Source organism: Daucus carota, chromosome 7 (assembly GCF_001625215.2).
Source record: "Daucus carota subsp. sativus chromosome 7, DH1 v3.0, whole genome shotgun sequence".
NCBI classification, from domain to species: domain Eukaryota; kingdom Viridiplantae; phylum Streptophyta; class Magnoliopsida; order Apiales; family Apiaceae; genus Daucus; species Daucus carota.
Window position 1 is genome coordinate 5,122,715 of NC_030387.2, and position 22,314 is coordinate 5,145,028.

Genomic DNA, 22,314 nt, shown 5'->3' on the forward strand with positions numbered 1-22,314 from the left:
GGGTATCTTCATTTGGTGATAAAAGTTTGTATGAAATCGCAGTTCCGGTCGATAGCTCAAGCGATAGCCTCTGTTAGCGCATAATGAAGAGGGTGCCGGTGATCAACGAATATGCATGGAGCGGGTACTTGTATTTATATATACTTTATCTTCAAAATATCGTTTAACTGTCTTTTCATGAGAACACGCGATTGCAATTTCCAGTTTGTTCGACTCGATCATTGGTGTAGATGCTGTTTGGTTTTTTATTATTAAATCAACACTTTTGTTTAAAAAAAATAGAATCGAATCCCAATCGTACTCAAAGAAACAAACAAATTTTATCCAACTCTGACATCGAATCAAAATCAAATTCATATCCAGACTATAATTGAGAAATCAATTTATAATCCTAAACTTTAAAACGGGTAAAAAAAAGGATAAAAACATTCCCACGAACTATATCAATAAAATTATAAGTAAAATTACGGATATGCCTAATGCTAGATGTTATATATATATATATATTACAATTGTTATAATATAATATTAAAAAGTGCTTATTACTATTAAGTTAAGATATGCACTCTGATGTTAATTTTCTAATTAATTTCATAGTTAGCCATCTGTTTAAATATTTACTCAATTTAATATTTTTTGGAAATTTGATATAATCGGTCGATTAACCGATTAATTGGTAATTCGATAGATTTCGATGCGATTTGGTAATTATCAGGTCGAATTGATATTTAATCGTTTAAAAATTGAATTAACTGATCAAAAATTGTAATTATAAATATTAAAATTCGTAGGATTTTTTGAAAATAATCACACGCATACATATACATATATATACATATATATATATTTAGTGATACTATAAATAATATTAGATTAGTTCTGATTATTGATTCGATTAATATTTTTTTTATTAATCGCTAATCAATATCTTAACCAATTAGTTCTGAATCTCGTATTTTACACCCCGGCTTATTATACATTAGTCACGTAACTTTTAACGTGGTAATAAAAGATGGATCCTCAAATACGAAATAATGATGCATATTGCATGGATGCATCCACATAAAAAAAAAAAAATACTTGTTAGACCATAGGTTTAATCTATTTTATTTCAATAAATAAAAAATATAATAGTATTCTATCAAATTCATTAAATTAAAAAATATAACTCCTGTTTAATTTTATATTTAAGTGCAAGTATCTCAAGACAATTATTTCAGCAATTGTGACACATTGTAGCCCCCTTTGTGTTCCTTAGCTCCAAAGGATCAACCTCTCTTTGTTGTTTTTCGCCAATCACAAACCCAGAAAACAACGAAGCCGATTCGTCTCCAGCTCTCTCAATCATCAACCCCAATCTCACCGGTTAGATTCTCCGTTATTAATTTGTATTAGATTCTTTGCTCCGTGTTTCTTTTTTCAACATAAATACACGCAATAACACGAACAAATCGAATTATGAAATGAATTCGAATTCTAAATCTAGTAAAGGATCAGCGTCGTCAGCTCATCTTTCCAGGCCTCGATTTGTTAAGGTTAGGAAACAATCAGCAGCTGCCGCCTCACACACTTCGATACCTAATCCTGGTTTTAATCCGTTTACGCCTTCTGCGAACCCGCAAATGAGTAGTGGCACCAGTACTTTGAATCCGTTTGTTTTTAGAGCTAGTGCTAGTGGAATGACACATGATCCGCTTCTCGATAAAATTAGGAATATGAATATTTCGGATGGGGGTGGTGGTGGTAAGGGAATGTTTGTGTTTGAGACTGGCGGTAAGAAGAGTAGTGAGAGTGATGGTTTGAGGAGGGATAGTGGTTTGGATACGGAACTTCCGGATCAGATAAGTAAACTGAATATTAAGGACTCTGGGACGGCTGGCGGAGGAGGTTTAGGATATGATGCTATGAGGAATGTGAGTGGTGATTCGAAGAATGTACTTCCGGATATGTTTAATAAACTGAATATTAAGGAGTCTATGGCATCGGATCAGGGTGGTATCGGGTTTGGTGATAAGAGTGGTTCGGTTTATAATGAGTCGCATCAGGGTAGATATGGGTTTCAGGCTGGGGATGTTAAGCTGGCATCCTCATCTCCTGGAATGCATTTCGGGCCAGCTATGAATACTTTAAATGCTTCTTCTGTGGGGATGACTTACAATGATGAAGTGAGAACACCGTATGTAGAGTTCAAAACCCCTAACCTAAAAGAATATGTAGCTTCGGATTATGATAGGAACCGAGAATCAAGAGGGGATTCTACCAAAGAAGCTAAACTGAAAAAGAAGAAATGGGACCCCAGGAAGACCACTGCAGGTCATGTGATGTGCGATGAAGAATTTGTTTTTGGAGAAGGAAGTTCTCGCCAAACTTGCGACTCTTCTGAAGCATATTCGCCTATGGATGTCTCTCCATATCAAGAGACGGTAGCTCAAAGTACCCGTTCAAGAGAAACTTCCATAACATCAGATGAGGTTTTATATCCTGACGACAGTTACGTGTCTAGTGAATCACATCCAACAGTCTCCAATACCACTATAGATGAAGATCTGGCTGCTGCAACAAATCAGCTGAATATCAATAGAAGTAATATAAATTTTACAAGCTTTGGGTGTGACTCTGGTACAGATTGTTTTGACAAAGGCTCTGTTGCTGGAGGTCCATCAGAGGAGTCCATTTCAGGAGCCGAGACTGAGAGTTTTAAGTCTGCGGTTGATCAGTTGGAATATAGCAGTGATACCTTTGTTACTGCAGGTGATACTGAGGTCAGTTCATGTTCATCATATGAGAGGCAGGATCTTGATGGGAAGACACAATTTAACTTTGCTTCAAGTATCGAAGATACTGGAAGTAGCAGCTTCACCTTTGCTGCATCTTCCTCTAATCATGTTCCATCATCTGCTGATACACGGCACTACAAAAAGAAGCATAGATTGAAAGTGGGCAATGATACTTATAGTTCTTTTGTAAATGACAAAGTTCCCCTGGAATCGTCCACTTCGCCATTTTTCCCGATTTCTGGAACATCTTCCAATCCGTCCCCTTGGCAGGGTCGGAAGGGTGATGAATCGAAGTTATTTGGTAAAAGTGAAAATAAATCTGAACTAATTAAAGAAAAGGAGGTAAAGCAAGTAAGTTTTTCCTCTGCTACAAGCATCGCAGCACAGGAAGCTTGTGAGAAGTGGCGCTTAAGGTTTAATCTCTGCCTGATAGAAGCTTATAATTATTTTTTAATCATATTGCAGTTTCATGCTTGTGTAATTATTCTTATTATATGTCAAAATTTAATGTGGTATTTCAGAGGAAATCAAGCATATGCAAACGGAGATCTGTTGAAGGCAGAAGAGTGTTACACAAAAGGCGTGAACTGTGTGTCAAAAACTGAGACATCTAAAAGTTGTATCAGTGCATTGGTGTTTTGCTATAGCAACCGTGCAGCAACACTTATGTGTTCTGGAAGAATGAGAGAAGCACTACAGGACTGTATGTTTGCTGCTGACCTAGATCCTAGCTTTCTTAGGGTGCAACTACGAGCCGCAAAGTAAAATTTTCCTTCCCTAATTAACTGTCTGCCAAGTTTCTATTATCTGACTTTGAATGCAGTTATCTATGTCTTCATTATATAGTCATAAATCATAGTAGCCTTCTGTGTGTTATTGGAAGTTACTAGCCAGTAACACAACTTCACAAGGATGTCTTACATTTATTTTGATTATTAGGTGTTAAATATTACTATTATAATGTAGTTTCTAAATATTTTGTCTCGTCTGTTTATATGATACAACTGTACACACAAATACTTCAATACTTTATTCAAAATTTATTAGAGAGCTAATACATTTTTTATAAAGTTGAGAAAGATTTATATTTATGAAATATTACCAATGAACTAAGAGCCGTTTGGGTAGACTTAAAATAATGACTTATGGCTTATAGTGACTTAATGTGATAAGTGCCCAACTTAAATTGTTTGTTTGGGTAATTTTATATTATAAGTAGCTCGTGAGTTATTAAAAATGTAATAATGAAATTAAATTTGATAGATTATTTATTTGAGTAGTGAAATTGACTTTTATTAGAAAAATCATAATTAAAATAAGTTGTTCAGAAAAGTACATCCTACCAAGTTCAGGCTTTAAATGGGCTTATTTTTAACATTAAGTGAGCTTTTGGCTTATTAAACAGACGGACATTTTTCAGCCTAACATCGAAAACGGCTTTAGGCCCAAGTCTTAAAGCTGAGATAAACAAGCTCTAAGATAATTGTCTTACTGAATAATGTATTTATATTATGAATGTAAATTAGAAATATACAGTGTATTTCTGTTGTACCCTAATAGATTAAAATCATAACAAACTGACCAAAAGTGTGCTGTACCTCAAGTTTATATGTTTGTACAATAATACATAAGTTTGCAAAATCTGTAAGAGTTCGTGTACTGGAAAAATGGAAACACTTTTTACTGATCAGTCTTGGATAGATTGTTATGCTTAAGCTACACTGATAACTATTTTTTTGCAGATTTAAAGTCAGATAATAGTAGAGTATGCTGAAATAGCAATGATTTTTGCTTACTGTGAACACCTAAACCTTTTAAATTGGTGCAGCCTCTGTATGATACATGTAGGTCTACTATCAATATTCAAGCATGTGTATGGTTATTATAATATTGTGACATATTCAAGATATCATATATTCCCCGTTTTGAAAGACTGAGTTGAGCACTTCGTCTGTCTTGCATGTTGTGGTACATTGACACACCTGAAGGACTCTGCCTTTTTATACAATGAGCTTTAAACCCCTTGATTTTTTGCATGCCTCTGTATGCTCTGAGCTGTGAGTACCTATGTCGTATCTTCTACACTGGTGCAACACCTCATGGACCTCTTTCTAGAGTATCTCCAAGCACAAGTCTCCAAAACTCTCTATATTTCTCTCTTACACAACTATGATAAATCAGTTTGACAAGAGCATCAGCAGCTGTAGTAGACATGCAGATTTCGAGATAGAATGTCAGGAATCTACAGAATAACTGAGGGTTCATGTAGAAAAAAGTGGTTTTGATATCAAACAGAGAACTTATAGTGGATGTTTAAAGATTGGAGAGAGAGAATGCGAGGGAGAATGGCATCCTAAATTAATGACAACTCAGAATTCACTTTTAAGGTAGTAGTTATAGGATCTCACTAATTGGTTACAAATAAGTTAGTGAGAGACTTTCAATATGCCAGAGGTTAGATCATTACTGATTCACTATATTTGTAAATGTACAGCATGACGTGTTTGTCATTCAAGTTGAGATCCAAGGGTGTCAAATTCTGTTAATTCTCTGTATAAAAATTAATAACCTGATGCATCGAACTCGTCGTGATAATGAGATTTATTTGTCTGAGCTACAGCTTTTCACTTTTTTTTTTTAAGTTCATTTTATGTACTTATTATTATTTTGCACTGCGTATTTGTTATTTCATGAAAGCCTTTATAGTTAGCCGTGTCTTGTGTGATTAAATCTATATTATGTCTGGGTATGTGATTAGATCACGTATACTTGCACCTAGGGGTGGCAATTTCGGGTAACGGGTCGTGTTCGTGTCAGCAATCGGGTCAATTTCGGGTCAAGCTGAAATCACTTAAAACTGAGTAAAATTGAAAATTGAAGTTATTACACATGAAATTCTAATTTCGGGTCATTTCGGGTCCATTTCGGGTCAGTCGGGTGATTTTCGGGTCACTTTCGGGTTTCTGTCTCAGTAAATCGGGTTTCGGGTTGGGTCGGGTTCGAGTCGGGTTTCTGTCTCAGCAAGTTGCACCCACACCCACACAAACACCACTTGTAATGTGATGATATGCACTAGGTTAAAGTGGGCTGAGCTACATGCCTGCTAACAGTTACAATATTGGATGTGTTGATTACAATATATTTATAAAATGAATATACCTTATTCTGAGAATGTCGAGTATAACCTTGATGCTCTTTTACAATTTGGTTGATATTATAAGATCCATCTGTACAGTGAAATCTACTAGTACTCGTCTATCTATTCGAAAAGCTTGTGTAACACTTGGAGATCATCTCATCATCCAATTATTTACATATGAGCTATTTGTTTACGCTTGGATAAATTTATGTGCCAGCTTTATTCAGTTACTAACCTCTGGATCTCTTTCTTTGTAGCTGTTATCTAGCCCTAGGGGAAGCAGATAATGCATCGGTTCATTACATGAAATGCTTGAAGGCAGGAAATGGTGCTTGCCTGGACAGTAAACATTTAGCTGAGGCCTCCGAGGGAGTAGATAAAGCAAAGGTATAGCTTTCAGTAATTTTTAATCAGCAATATCCAAGCTTTGTTATGCCTTTTAATGTATTTTATTCTGCAATGCAATATATAATATTGGTCAGAGCCTCAGAGCATCTACAATTTTTTTAGGCAAGGTAATCATGTTAATATTGACTATATTTTGCATGCAACTGAAAACTCCATTTGGCATTTTTGATATCTACCTGATATATCAAAGATTCTCAAGGTGTATGATAATTTAGTGGGTGTTTGTGTTTGTGTGTGTGTGGGGGGGTGGGGGGTGGGGGGGGGGGGGGGGGGGGGGGGGAGGGGGGAAGAACTTTAAACCGGTTCTTAGATAAATTTAAACATATTAATGAGCATGTCACAGCTTCTAAGCCAGAGCCTGCTTTTCAAAAGAAAAAATTGTAGTTACGTCTTAAGTTTAAAATTTTCTCGAAGTTGATGCTTGATAGATACTTATTTTAAAATGTGATTTTGTGTTTTCTCTGTTGTTATGTAGTTCCTTTCAGGTGTTTATTTTATGTAAGATTTGATTTCACTTTATTATCTTTACGAATGTTCTCCTACTGAATGTAATTACTGAAAACCCTTCGTTTGATAAACTTCCCTGATAATATTGAAAAAGAGTTCGTTTCTAGTGATATGTGAACTTAGCTTCCATCTGAATCAGAAAATATTGGAGTGCATAAAGCAATCTGCTGACCTTTTGCAACAAGAGACTGCTGATTTTGCCGAGCATGCCTTGGCGAGAATTGAAGAGGGTTTGATGATAAGTCCATACTCGGAAAAGCTTCAGGAAATGAAAGCAGATGTTCTTTTCATGGTTTGTTACCATCTGATAATGCTTATAAAGTTCAAGTAAAGTATCCATGTATTGCAACCAAGTCCATTTGTACGAGCAAGTATGTGATTTTCAACATATTCTGCTGGTATATTCTTCACGGTGATGTCATCTTGTTTCTTTACAGCTACGGAGATACGATGAGGTGATTAAATATTGTGAGGAGACCATGGAGTCTGCAAAGATTAATAGCTCCGTAGTTGGTGCTGATAACAGACAGAATAATGTGGAGGGTCCTAACGTAAGAGCAAGCTCTTCCTTTAGGGTATGGCGCTGGAACCTCATCGCTAAGTCTTACTTCTATATAGGAAAGATGGATGAAGCTCTTGATTTTGTTAAAAAACTTGAGGAACCTGTGCTAATTACAGAAAGGTAGAACATAATATATACATATATACTAAATCTCTTTGCAGCTTCAATAAATCATGTCTGATTAATTGGTATTATGAGTTCTATGATTCCAAGTAAACATCGCAGGAAGGGAAACCAATCCCTGGAGTCGGTGATACCATTAGCTTGCACTATACAAGATTTGTTGCGTTTTAAGGTGTGCCCAGTTTGTCTCTACTATTGTCTCTCTGCTTTATCAGTTGATAATATTATGATAAGCTTTTGCATGTCTGTCAGTGTATTCACATCTGTCATGTGTGTATGTTCTTATGTATAAGATAATACCTTTTATGGCTCTATATTGGCTAATACAGAAATTTTCTGGTGTATATTCTTCTTATGGTATGGGTGGATGGGCCTAAAACTGCAATAGGTCCCTTGCTTTGATGGTTGCACATTTTGTTGTTTGTCCATACTCGAAGTAAGTGTTATATCAGGAATAAAGTAGAAAGCCCTATAAATTGAATGATATGAGAGACTGGAAAGAAGGAAATTAAACTGTGTTGGACCTACCATGCATCTAGTTGTTGAGACTCTATCTTGTAGGACAAAAAAGAAGTCAAATCGAAGTACTGAAGTAGCAATAGTAGGAGATTGAACCACAGAACAAACTCTACCCGTATATTTTCTCAAAATAACATTAAATATAATAACAATGAATAAAAATATACTTTTTAATTTATTTTTAACATATAAAAAATATATTATTTATTTAAAATTTGCCGTGTCCCCGTACCCGTGCCTGAAATTTGGACAGTGTCCCTGTGTCCTAAATTTTCGAGATTTATGAATCCGACACTCGGATATGTGTCGTGCCGGACACTCCGAACCCGAGTCTGATTAACTTAGGTTACAAGTAGCCACTCTGGTAAGCTGCTGTCCCAGTAGCTACTGTTTGGGTCATGCTAGTGTCAATAATTAGTGAGTGACGTGATAATTAGTTGTGGGTGGGATGTGGTGAGAGTGTATGTCTGACTTGAGTCGGTCTTGAATGCTATATTGTATATGAAGGATAGATTTACTCAGCTGACTGGCGCTTGCTGTTTGTTTGTGGTCTGCACTGATAACATTTATTTATCTATCCATTTGTAATCTATTATAGTTCGTTTTCAGAAGAGTAATCATATGGGCTGATTTTGGGAAAGTAATTATATTTTGGCTTAAAGAGTCAAAGTAAAATCAGTTGACTATTTAAGAAGTTGGTTCCCCTAAAGTTGGCAAAAAATTAGAAGAAAATCCCACCAATCTAGCAAGGCCGTGCCAAATATAGCATCTACTTGAGAAATTTCGCATACTTTCATATATCTCGAAATGTAGAATATAAGAGTTTGATGTTAGTCATTCACTCACATGGCATAAGCCCTGTTGAAGTTCTGCCTTTTTGCTTTACTGCAACCTTTCATTTCTCTACTTCTATACATATGATGAACTACTTTGTCAGTTATTTTTTGATCTTGAACTGTGGTAATCCGTTTACTATCGTTTTGGTTGCAGGTTTCTGGAAATGAAGCATTTCAATCTGGCCGACATGCAGAAGCTATTGAGCATTACACTGCAGCTTTATCATGCAGTGTAGAGTCACGCCCTTATGCAGCTGTCTGTTTTTGTAATCGTGCTGCTGCATATCAAGCAATGGGTCAAATCGCATATGCAATTTCAGATTGCAACGTAGCTATAGCCCTAGACGGAAGTTATGCAAAGGTGTCCTTTAGAATATGTTTTCAAACTTCCATATCATTTGTTGTTTGTAAGATTTAGACCGGTCTCGAGGTTGCAGGGAAATGCCAATGACATTATCGTCGGGATACTTTGTTGAAGGGGCACTAAAGTGATATTGATACTTTGTTGAAGGCACAACATAGCGATACTGTGTACAAACTCAAATTTAGGTGTAGGGTTACAGCTAATGAGTGTGTCTAGATACTTCATTTGCTTAATTAGGTTTCATTGAACAGAGACATAGGTGGAAGGTGTTAAATGTTCAAATATTGAAGTCTAAAAATCTTTGTTTCTCAGACTCGGCCGGAAATGTCCACCATATAATGTCCAAGCATAGGACTGGGCAGTTTTTTAAAATTTAACCTATTTTTGGCTTAAAATAAGTGTCTATATCCATGTCTAAGTGTCGAGTGTCTAACATGGGTTCTGAAGGCAAAATGAAGAGTCTGAGTAACAAAGCTAAAAATATATAATAGTGGAATTTCAAACGCTCTCATATTACAGATATGTGCATCAACACAATTATGATGTCTAAAGATATCAAGGTGTTTTGTCTTTTAGTCTTAGGCGGTGGCTGATCTCTCTGTAGTGATCTTTTGTCAGTTTTATTGCAATCCATGTATTGTTGACATTGCATAACCTATTTGCAGGCAATTTCTAGGCGAGCCACCTTGTTTGAGATGATTAGAGATTTTGGACAAGCATCTACAGATCTTCATAGACTCGAATCTCTTCTCAAGAGGCATGTAGAGGACAAGGGTAATCAGTTTGGTGCTTCTGATAGAATGAACCGCATTAATGAGCTAAAGCAAACTCAACAACGGGTCTATATGATGGAAGAAAAAGCTAGAGAAGGCATTCCTTTGAATATGTACCTGATCCTGTATGTTATTCTATGCTCCTCAGTAATTTGCTTAAGTAAATCCAAATGTATTATGTAAACATCGAATTTATATTTATAGTACATTAGTAACCCAGAAAGAAATCCTCTTCTAAATTTATTTTGCCAAAGGTTATGGTTTTCTTGGATTAGAAATTATTGTTCTAGTGGTGCCCATACAAGCTCACTATAATAAAATCAACATAAGTTAGAAGTAAATGGCCAGCAGTTTCTCACCATAACTCTATAAATGTCGATAGACAAAGTTCAAAGATAGGGATAATTAGTAAGCAAGCTAGTGCCCTTACATGTTTGTACAAATCTCATTGTTGTAAGTTTGTTGAATTGGAGCTATGGTATCATCTAGCGCTTGACCTGTAGGTGAATTTTAGTTGACATCTAGATGGATAACTGAGCAGTCTCATTCTACTATTTTCTATATCTAAAATGAATGTAGCTCGTCTTGATTTTATTAAATGATATGAGATTTGTAAATCTGTATGGTGTTTTATTTACTAGTTCATAGGTTTTTAATGTAATGTTTTTTTGTTTCGGGGTGCTCAAAACCTATTGTTTTTTCTAACAAACTTGCTTCTACAATGAAAACTTAGGGGTGTAGAACGCTCTGCTGCAACATCTGAGATCAAGAAGGCATATAGGAAAGCTGCACTGAGGCATCATCCTGACAAGGTTTTTCGCTTATAGTAATTCTACACCAGTACCATTGCTGTTATATTTGGAGAATTCTGAAATTCTGCTGTATTGATGTAGGCTGGCCAGTTTTTAAATAGAAGTGACAGTGGTGATGATGGTCTTTGGAAGGAAATAGCAGAAGAGGTCCACAAAGATACTGAGCGGCTATTCAAAATGATTGGAGAGGCATATGCAGTGCTCTCAGACCCTGTCAAGGTGTGACTTCTCTTTCTATATATATTAGTTTTTACACCAAGCTGTGTGTGTCTGAATTTGTTATATTGATATAGGACACTGTTGCTTTTCTAATTTTTCTTTTTTACCTGATTGTTATTTTTAGATATTAATATATTATCCATAACTCGTGCTTGGCTTGGCACTTTTTACAGCGGTCAAGGTTTGATCAAGAAAGATATGAGCAAGAGGAAGTGGTGAGAAACAGTCATAAAAAAAGCAACGTGTCTGGCACATATGCAGATGTCCATAGTTATCATTTTGAGAGAAGTGGAAGCAGGAGGAATTGGGACGAAATTTTGAGGTCATATGGAAACTCTCAGCCCTGGGGATCAGAAAGAAGTCGATCTAACAGGTACTCATGATGAAATGTGGGTATGACAACAAAGTTCAAATGGTCATTGTGGTGATGTCTTTAGAGGCTGGCGTCAAAGAAGTCATTAAGCGACACAAGACATGCTACTTTCACAACTGCCAAATTGGGGTAGGTTTGGTTCTTACAGATTAAAAGCTCGCTTTGGATGTTTGTTTGAATGGATTTGCAGTGCAGTCTAAGCCAGGAAGGAGAGCTCTCCAAATGATGTTACCATTTTTTGTCAAATTTTATCAAGAGTTACGGTAACTTGTAAACTTGGTTGCAGATCTGCAGCATGGAGGCGCACAATGCATTCATGACAGCTGTGGAAACTGAAAGGTTGCTTGCCTAGGGTTAAGTTACATTGTTGTGGGAAAAAATGGTGTCCATTTATGCAGAACTAATGTGCTGGGATTGTAATTTTGGTTAAATATGACTTATAATACATCCGCAGATCAGGATTCTAGTCGGTGGAGATGTTTTTCAGAGTTGATATTTGACTGTAGGGTAAAAAGCCGATTGTTGGTTTATACAGAAATGGGAAAAGATCTGCTCATACGTTGAATTTACTTGTCCATAATATCTGCTGGATCACTATTTGCATTGTAAACCCCATCCCTGCGTATTGTGGACAGAATGTAGCATGCACAACTGCTAGGATACGTAGTGGAATTGTTAGTTTAGGCAGGGTGGACCCAGAGTTTGAGATTCACGTGGGCTAAACTTTTAGTGTAAGTAATAAAAATTATACCATTGAAGTCCACAAGTCCATAGTCTATTTTAATAAATAATTTTCTGTTTTCCAAAATGATTAAACGAATAGTTTTTAATATTTAGTAGAAGATTAGTCAATTTGACCTCTGGAAAATTAAAAAGAACATGTAATTAGAAATGTAGGGTATCATAGATGGTGGTAAAAGTGTAAAAAAGTTTGGATAATATTATTGAATATATAAATATTTTGGGGAAATTCATCCGCTCAACATAATTATACGTGTCACCGATATTTAATGCATAAACCTCATAGAATGCTGAAAATGACAGTAATATAAAATCATATAATGTGTGATTAAGTTAAATGAATAGTCGTATTTTCGAAAAAATGTTAAATGAATAGTCGTATTATTTTTTGACATTGAAGTATTAAAGGTATGCATAAGTGCCAAGTGGTGATTGATGGGAGTTACGGTGAGCATAATCGTGCGCATAAAAATAAAAATATGGGATAAAAATGGAGAGCGTAGAACGATAAAACATTTTGTGTGCTATATAAGTCCTTTAATTATAGAATGTGAAATTTGGACCATTTACGTTCATTTTGTGATAGTGAAAGTTTTTTCTCAAATTTTGATGAGAGGATAAAGATGACGATCGTTATTGTTGAATTGACAATAATATATATTAACTAACGTGGATTGATATGATGTCGTAATGTATATAATAATAATTTTAAAATAAATAAATAATTTTTTTTTCGATTAATTACCCATCCAAAAAATAGGTACATGTTTTTGGAAAAATATATAAAAAAATTTATTCAGTTACATACTCATTCTAATTGCTAACAATATAACTTATAACACGTACAAGTCTTCCAGAAAATTCAGAAAAAATATTATTTAATAATTCATTCTCCAAAATACTCCCTTCATCCCAAATTAGATGGCCCCGTTAACTTTGGGCACACCATTTAAGGTTAATTGACCGCATAGATACGTGACTTATTTTTAAAATTTTATTTTTGCAAATAAAAATTAAAATATGAAATTTTCATTTGTAAAAAAAAATTAAAAAAATAAATCTCGGAGATAGTACGTATTATGTCTAGAAAACGTATTAGGATGTATTTTTGGCTATTCCTCAAGAGAAGCGTAAAATACGGTGGTTCTGGCCTAGCCTATATATACCGACGCCAGCGCCACTACAGGGATCTTATTTTCGTTAATTTCTGTTTCCATTCTCTGAGGCTAGGGTTTTAAGGTGCAGACTTTCTAGTTTACGATCATCATCTACAATTTCATCGCTATATATCGTGATTTCATCTACAATTCACTAAATCAATTACAATTTCATCGCTATATATCGTGATTTCATCTACAATTCACTAAATCAACGGAGAAGAGATGAACGGAGTGAAGAGACGAAAGCTCGAATTTATCGAGCGACCGAAGGAGCGCGCTTCGAGATTCACAAAGAGAAAGAAAGGGTTGATCAACAAGGCTAATGAGTTGTCCATTCTTTGTGGCGTTGATTGTTGTGTGATTATCATCAATCAGGACGATCACAATAATCTTGACTCTGTGCATCACGTATGGTCTTCGTCGAATCGGACAGGCCTTGTGGGAGACTTGATAAGCAAGTATAAGCGAGAACGCGGACCTAAAAGAGTTTTTGATGGTTCGGGTGCTGAGTTAGCCGCGTGGAATTCTAAGTTTGAGGGTATGAATGCGGAAGAGTTGAGGAATTTGGCTGGTGGTTTGGAGATTAAGCTTGATCGTATGAAGAAGAGGAGGGAATTGATGATGAGGAATAAGAGGTTGAAGACCGCGATTCAATGTAATGACGGTTGTAATCTTGACATGGATGAGGCAGTTGTGGATGTGGCGATGAACTTGATTGAGGATGATGTTAGTTGTGATCTTGACATGAGTCCATTGCCGGATGAGGCAATTGTTAGGGATCAGTTTGAGATGGCTATGAACTCGGTTGAGGATAATGTGAGTTGTAATTTTGGCATGACTCCAATGCCGGTTGGGGCAGTTGTTTGGGATCAGTTGGAGATGGCTATGAACTCGATTGAGGATAATGTGAGTTGTAATCTTGACATGAATCCAATGGCTATGAACTCGATTGAGGATAATGTGAGTTATAATCTTGACATGAATCCAATGCCGGGTGAGGCAATTGTTAGAGATCAGTTGATCTTGATTGAGGATAACATGGGTTGTAATCTTCAACCTAATGCTATGAAGAAAGTGGATGATGTTAATGGGATGACTTTACCAAATTTTGGCGACAATCTTACGGATTTGCAGCAGCAGTGTCTCTATGATCCTTCCAATCTGTTTGTTAAGGACGGCTCAGGTGCACATATAGAGGCTGATTTGTTTTCTGATTCTTTTCTGATGAGTCCTGCAGTGATGAGTGCTGATGAGTGGGGGACTTGTGGTTATGATTCGAATGCGTTTGATTTCTCTCTGTCTGATTGCTTTCCAATGCACGAGGCTTCTGCTTGTGGAAATTCTCAACTGGTAAATTGTGTTCCGAGGCAGTCATTCGACTGGCCTCCATTGCCTCCTTTGATGCTCTGATATTATTCGACGGACAGACATGTTTCATCCCAGATGCAATCTTCTCAACAACAGGGTCTGCTATATGATTTTGGGTAACCAAAAACTGCTAAGGGTATTGATTTTCAACTGACTCAAATGCTGGTATAGTTTTAGACTTTTAGTTGGCTTGTATTATCTATGTAAGAAGTACTGATTCAAGGAGCATAACCTCCTAATGTTATTAAATTGCTGTGCTTATATTTTTAAAAAATACTCTTAATATAAAAGCATGCAGTTTTATTTTTAGTAAACAATTCATATATTTTATCAGCAATTTACTTGAGTATTAAATTATGTATATATATACCTTTAGAAAAATGGTTACAAATGCAGGGGGAATTAGTTCATCCTTTTATGTTATTTGGCCAATTATACAGAATCAATTATACACAACAAGGTTAACCAATATACATACTACATTTTATACACTATAACTAATCAGTCCTGGTAGCACCTTATGAAGATTCATAAGATTGCTAAGAAAAGTGTAACAGATAGGGTATACATATCTACGACAAAGTTAGTCAAGATATTCTCTGCCACTTCCGAATCAATGATACTACAAAGTTCGGCTCATTTCAAAATTTATATTTTGGTGTGCTTTACTGAAATTTAGCTTGGGGACCTGAAATATGTAAACAAAGTCGTACAACTAGTTTAGTAATATGCATTAAGCCCGTTTGTATCAGAGAAATTCAAAGTAAGATTGTAGGTTACCTGTGGTAAAAAATGGAGGAACATTTGACTAGCATAACTTGTATCACACATAAATTCCTAATATGACCTCTTTAGGATCTGTCTCTACCATCCATGGTGCCCTGCCAAGAAAACAAATATTTTTAAGAAATTACATTGAGGAATGAGTAGGTAATTCGTCTATTATTGTGAAAAGGCTGAATAGGAAGACTATACTTGTTCATAACAAAATTGATAGTTCCTTGTGATGCACGTTGCAGAAGAACCTCCCTAGCCTCAACAGCAATTCCTTCAGGCTATATAGAGATGGCAAAAAAAATAAACAAAACATGTATAGCTAAGCTAACATGGTGTATAACATAGTTGCTTTAGTTACCTCCTCCGGGAACCAAACCCCAGGTTGTGTGCTACCCTCAAGAATAGCAAGGGCAAATGCAGCTGTGGAAACTCCAACCGATCTGTAAATATGATTCAAAAGCTTGGGCATATATAAGGAATCCCTTGAAAGAGGCCGACCATTATACATAAATACATACATACGTACGTACGTACGTACGTACATACATACATACACACATACAGACACACACATCTATGAATATAATTACATGACCCTAGGGTATATGCCCGAGAGCAAAGAAGTATATATCCGTGATGATTAAAAAATGACCCAAGAATAAATGTGTATACATATTTGCTATATTTGATAGATATATTGGTGGCATATAGATGGAAATTAACATGTACATTGTGGTTTCTCATGCATTGAAATTTTAAATCTTTATAATTCTGTATGCCCAAACTTACACAGATAGTTTCTTGTGACTATATAAGCCTAGCGTGTGGCGTCCATCGGAACATTCCAGATCGACCTGCCAAAAGAGAAGTTACTAACAGGCAGAGCTATGTCCCTTAATATTATCTAACAACTAATTATGAAATTACATGCTTCCTTTCTAAGTAACCAAAATCCCACGTAAACAAACGCTGGCATGTAAATTTGACGCTGTTAGCATAGCTTACTCTCATTGAGACACGTTCTCCAGATATTCCATCTACCACACGGACTGAAGGATCAAATAATTTCACCAACTGTTGAACTTTATTTCTGTCCCTTAGGAATTCCTAGAAAGATGACAAAACAAACATTATGCCAATGTTTTCTTTCATATATCAATTTATCAGTAAAGAACTACAAAGGGCCAGTTACGGTTACCTTAAAATGTAACTTTTCATTTTAAGTTATAAGTTACTATCAGTTTGGAAAATTTTATTCGTCATGTATAACTTATAATTACAAGATATAACTAAAACAAAAAAAAAGAAGTACTAGAAGTAACCTTATAAACTGATAGAATTCATTTATTAGGAAGTTAAATTGCAAAATCAATATATGTATGTATTTTGTACTTCTGGAGAGTTCAACTGATAACTTCTACTTACTATACCCACAGTACATAGTTTACTTGCTCGTAATTCTAACTTACGAGTTACCTGACGAAACAACAAGGCTCATAGTGTAGGCTACTAACAAGCAACACACTTGCTCTAAACTTATGTTTATAATGTGCCAAAATCTGTGTATTCTGCATGCCTTTTATCACTCACACAACTCTACTAAATACTAGATTATTTTATATTAACCATCTGTGATCTGTAAGCTAATTTTTCCTGTAAAATATGTAAACAACTTGATATTGCAACAATATCTCTCCTAATTTTATTGTTCAATTATATTATAGTGATCACTATACAAGGGAATAAGTTACTGAGGATTCATATCCAAAGATGAAAGTGTTCCGTATACATGAGATATTTTGAAGACATACCATAGGAAAAAGCTTTGTCATAGCAACCATTCCCCAGTTCCAGAAAAATGGCGCAGTACCAAATCGAGCACTTACAGTTGGTACTCCTAATATTTCGTGAGTGCTCTTTACTTCAGGCAAGTTCCTGGAGAGAGTTAAAATGTTAGAGAACACCTCTACATATCATAAACATCAAACTCCTAACGGGTTTTTTAAGCAAAAGAGTTTCTTAAAAGTCAGAAAAGGACACTTTCTATCACTGACAATTGTTTTCCGGACCACAACAAGATATAGGAAAACGACCAAGGAGGTTTATGTGCTATATGCACTACTGCAATGAGGCCTTACTTCTATTTTAAACTTACAATAGATAAACATCTTTCTTTCCGATCCCCTTTCCAAAGTCAATATTCAGCTTTCCGGTATACGGCTTTAGTTCGATCCTTTTTCCTGGTTTAATTTATGGTTTATAGGTTAAACATGATTTGCAAGTAATAAAGGTATGAGATATATACCAAAAGTCTTTACCCAGACCTTTATTATAAGCAACAACCTCCTCTCCAAGAAGTAGAAAACTGGTGGCTAATATTGTTGGGCCAGCACCACCAGAACCTGCCGTATAATAATAAAATCTGACAAAAACGAATATCAGCATTTCAGTAAAGACTAGTATTTTGAGGAAGATGGAGGGGGGAGAAAGATATAGATATATGGCTCAGCCCACATTCAGTTTAGCAAATAACTAATTGTTCAGGCAGTGTTATTTCTGTACTCGGGCTTACACACATTTGTATATAATAGTAGTTTGGTAGCTACATGAGCAGGAAAATGAGTAGTTTTACTATATATACGAGCATCAAGAGTTCACACCACAGTATTCTTAGAAATTGGTTGTTGTGGGGGCAAAAAAAATTTAGACAAGTAACTGGTGGGAAAAATAGTGATACAAAGACAAAGCAAAAACAGAATACTGGTAGGAATTGAACCCTGCTCTCTGGTAACAAAGTTCTAGTTGTCACCATGGGGGCACTTATGTATACAAAATGATTGAATATATATAGTCCATACATAAAAATCAGTGGGGGCAAGTACCCCCGTCCCTGGCCGTCCACTGTTTAACTCAAGAATAAAATTTATGATATAATGGTCCATATTAATTTGAAATATATAAGATATAAACCTATCCTGATCATTTCAAAGACAAACATAGCATGGATTGATGATGCTTTTCTGAGATCGGACATAGCTTGTCGAGCAAGTATTGCAGTCACTTGTAACTTCTTTACCCATCATCTAATGTTCAGAACAATTTATTATTCAACACTTTATTCTGTAGATAAATTCATTAATCTTTTAGATATATATATTAGACATATTCTATATATAGTGCTTGATCAAATTTTCTAAGAATATCCAGTAACATTGAAGAACAAGCTAATTGGGAAATTCAATTGATATAAGTAAAAACAAGAATTAAGAAATATTATTGTGTAAATAGGTTAGCAAAATAAGATGACTTTCAGTGCTAGCCGCTAGGTGTCCTGTAAGCATAAATTCCTCATCCGTCCCACTCTCCCTTTCAATTCTTTACATTTGACTCTCTAGTATTGCATTTCTAGAATTTGAAAAGTTGTAAGAATTAATGAAATTAATTGGACCTACGACTTTACCCATGTCTCCTCTTTTTTTTGGTGCTCCTTGCCCAATCCATATGGTAAATAATGGGTGGAAGGGATATAATATATAGTGCAATAGTTAAAACTAGTTCAGAGTTACAGAGTGGAAGTGTAATTGTGCTCAAAGTTGATTCAAATTAGGTCACTCAGTCCAACACCACTCATAATGTCCAGATATACATAAAAAAAACTGGGCCACCTACAACTAGTGGTGGAATTTTAACAATTTCACAAGGCTACTGAATAATGCTGATCATAGAATACATTTAGTGGTACAAGGAAATACCTTAGCCTCTGAGGTTCTCCCTTGTTTTCACTTCGTGCAGCACGAACTAACTCTGCTGCCATCACTGTCACATAATGATACTATAAAGTATAAACCACAATTGACAATTAAGAGTTCTAAACAATGAGTATTCTGTGTGTAGTTCCCACACATTTGGCAGAACATTCTACTTATTAGTGATTATTATGATTCTAATATACAAGACTGTGTGGAGAACAAAATATCAAATGTTCAGACTGCTTGGAGCGCAAAAATCAAAGATAATTTCAAAAACAAAAATGTGTACTTTCTTTCCACACAATTGGCAGAACTTTCTACTTAGTAGAGATCATTACAATCCAAGTTGATTTAAGGACAGCATTATTTTAATATGACAGCCAGGAGCACAAAACCCATATGGTTATCCCAATAAATGGAAATTGTGAAAGTCTGCCAAATTGGTATGGACAATCTCAAGTGGGTAAAAATATCAAGCACTACATTTCTACTTTTTCAGTCAGATTATATCTGAGCTGCCAAGAAGATGACAAATAATGTAATAGTACCACTTAATATCAACAAGTAGCCTTGAGGCCGTGGCACCAGGTCAGTCAGTCACAATGTGCATTTAGTTGCATCCTAAAGCAGGACTATATGCTTACTTAAGTCACTAAGTTTTTTTAAACAGATGTAAAGGCTTTTACTTTCCCTTTCTCTCTCTTTCTTTCTGACCTTATAGTATCCGCACTGTGTGTACTGTAAAGCATGATTAGTGAACAACGATGAGAAAAATCAGAACAATACCATTGCTTACTCCTGGATAGATTCCTGCAGTTGTTATTGCTGGAATATTGGCAGCCACCGCCTTATCCATATATGATTTTGCACGAAATGCATAGCTTGTGTCATCACATACATCCATATATGCTGTCTGTCAACAACAAAATATTTCTTAGGTTACAATTCTATAGCAGGAATGCATAGCAGAGTATTGTAAATTGAACTGAACTAGGAACAGAGACATTTTCGCTTATTACCTTGTTCTCACCTGTGTCCGTATAGCAGCCTCCAGCACACTACACTTTTCTGCCTGTTGAAAAGGCCCTGCAGTATGTACTACAAGATCTACATCTACAAGAGAAACACCTTACAATCAATTACCAAATTACCGGTGAATTTAAGTTCTTTCCTAAGGACAGTTTCCTTTTGTTTAAAGATTTTTCACGGATGAATGTATACTACTGGATAAACAATGCACCGAAGTATGAATATGGTCATATAATGTTCTATGAATACTTTTGCAGCTTCAGCAGCGTTTGCTGAATGTAATAGGATAGTCAAATAAACATTGCTTGATGTGTATCAACAGACAACAAGCCAATAGAATAAATTAGTAGAAGAAGATATAATAAACTTAAAATAAGTAGATATATCAAAGGAAATTACAAATATGTATAGAACATTAATTTATCTAAAAGCACGAGCACACTAATGTATGCCGAGAGATAAAATACCTTTGGCCCCTTATCTTTGACGATTGTATCTCTAGGACCCTATTGTTTATTTTTGTATCTCTACCAACCTAGTGTTTGCTCAATTTTACCTGAAAGCTTAAGCACTTCTCCTATATATATAACTTCATCGCGTTTCTCACAAGTGCAAAACCCATAGCACCTTCCTTCTAAATGATGCGCAACACACGTTCTAAAATTTGGATAATTTATAGATAAAAGATGCTGGATGTAGGAATGAGCAAAGAATACAGGACATATATATCAATCTTGGCCTAAAAGATCCTAAAACTAGCTACCAAGTCAATACACAAAATTCAGAGATGTGTGAGGATAACATAAAATCTATCTAAAATTTCAAAATATGAATGAATGCACCACATAAAGCTTTTTGCGGAGAAGCACCAACCACTTAAAATTGCTTCCAGTGATTTTGCATCATCAATGTTCACTTGAGCAAATTCAGAGTTGGCTCCTATTGTAGCCACCATAGACTCCCCTTTATCCCTGTCATAGAAAACAAGCAGAATACATGAAATGTGTGACAAAGCAATTTGACAGGAAAAATATTGACAGTATGACCAAGATGTTATATGCTGTTGGCCATAGACTGAGAAATTGCCCTACACTGATCAAGCAATCCACAAAAAAACCATTTATAAAAAAAGCAACAGACACACCACAACAATTGAACATGGAAACTTGAAGGAGGTTGAAACCATCAATTCACTAATATGAACGTAGTACAATAATGGGGTAGATTACTCATTAACACAATAACCTCACCTTAACTGAAAACCCCCCTTTTATACCACTTTTCTACACAACTCTCTAATAATATGATGACTGAATCTTGTACTATAGGAATCTACCACATACTCGACGCCCAAGCCCTAGTGAATTTGACATGTGATATCCACTATAGAGTATAGACCATACAATACCAGTTGGCACAAAAACCACAATTTCTCAAGTTAGCATGCATCCTAAAACCACAAGCTATTCTAGCATGAGGCCTTAACAGGATCATATTATATTTGGTTCAATAAGTGAATCACTAAGTGGCCTCTCCCCCAATTTTTAAGAAGAATCTCACTCTAAACCTCTCCCAAATAAACCTATAACTAAGTAACCAACTACCACCCACAAAACCTTAAACTATTACGAGGGCTCAACAGGATTATGATATAAAATTCAAAACAAGAAAGAAATAAGAAGTTTTTTTTGTTTTTTCTAAATGGGGGGCCAGAAGTTACTTGTTGCGGCCACCGAGAAGGAGCTGAAGATCCGGAGATAATTTAGAAAGAGCAAGGGCAGTGGAGCCACCAACTCTACCAGTGGCTCCAAGAATCAACACTCTTGACTTGACTTGTTTTGCCTTGTTGACTTCCACTGTTGCTGTTGAAGTAGGAGGAGTAGTGAGACTTGGTGTGATGCTCATGCATAACATCGCCATTTCTGTACTTGCCTCTCTTATCTCCCTCCTCGTTCGTTCATTTATATATTATATATATCCACTTGCTTATGGCTTGAGGTGATGCTTCAGACAACAACGCAGTTGCAAATGATGGATAGGCTCCACTTCTTCTTGTCTTCTCTTTTTTATCAATTGTT

The 22,314-nt window shown here is 35.7% G+C and overlaps 2 protein-coding genes across 2 annotated transcripts; one reads left to right on the forward strand and one right to left on the reverse strand.

Moving 5' to 3' along the window:
• Positions 1-1,218: 1,218 nt before the first annotated feature.
• LOC108195997 (uncharacterized) lies at positions 1,219-11,977 on the forward strand. Its single transcript, XM_017363042.2, has 11 exons — positions 1,219-3,190; positions 3,299-3,538; positions 6,174-6,303; positions 6,971-7,123; positions 7,269-7,513; positions 7,619-7,688; positions 9,026-9,232; positions 9,901-10,133; positions 10,742-10,820; positions 10,902-11,039; positions 11,213-11,977. Exons 1-11 carry the CDS (start codon positions 1,464-1,466, stop codon positions 11,420-11,422), a joined length of 3,432 nt encoding a protein of 1,143 aa, XP_017218531.1. The 5' UTR covers positions 1,219-1,463; the 3' UTR covers positions 11,423-11,977.
• A 3,088-nt stretch (positions 11,978-15,065) lies between these two features.
• Positions 15,066-22,261, reverse strand: LOC108193567 (uncharacterized). Its single transcript, XM_017360278.2, has 14 exons — positions 21,957-22,261; positions 21,110-21,207; positions 20,238-20,320; positions 19,994-20,120; positions 19,211-19,274; positions 17,783-17,880; positions 17,614-17,698; positions 17,270-17,393; positions 16,464-16,565; positions 16,248-16,312; positions 15,817-15,898; positions 15,657-15,736; positions 15,462-15,562; positions 15,066-15,369 (listed from the first exon to the last, which is right to left on the reverse strand). The coding sequence occupies exons 1-13, from the start codon at positions 22,154-22,156 to the stop codon at positions 15,505-15,507; spliced, it is 1,266 nt and encodes a 421-aa protein (XP_017215767.1). The 5' UTR covers positions 22,157-22,261; the 3' UTR covers positions 15,066-15,369; positions 15,462-15,504.
• Between the last annotated feature and the right edge of the window lie 53 nt (positions 22,262-22,314).

Excerpts from the sequence above, each read along its gene's own strand:
- LOC108195997 (XM_017363042.2), top strand. The coding sequence starts at position 1,464 with ATGAATTCGAATTCTAAATCTAGTAAAGGATCAGCGTCGTCAGCTCAT. Across the intron at positions 3,191-3,298 it reads TGTGAGAAGTGGCGCTTAAG|AGGAAATCAAGCATATGCAA; the intron begins GTTTAATCTCTG and ends GTGGTATTTCAG. Across the intron at positions 9,233-9,900 it reads TAGACGGAAGTTATGCAAAG|GCAATTTCTAGGCGAGCCAC; the intron begins GTGTCCTTTAGA and ends ACCTATTTGCAG.
- LOC108193567 (XM_017360278.2), bottom strand. The coding sequence starts at position 22,156 with ATGGCGATGTTATGCATGAGCATCACACCAAGTCTCACTACTCCTCCT. Across the intron at positions 17,394-17,613 it reads AAGAAAGATGTTTATCTATT|GAACTTGCCTGAAGTAAAGA; the intron begins GTAAGTTTAAAA and ends AACTCTCTCCAG. Across the intron at positions 15,737-15,816 it reads GGGTTTGGTTCCCGGAGGAG|CCTGAAGGAATTGCTGTTGA; the intron begins GTAACTAAAGCA and ends ATCTCTATATAG.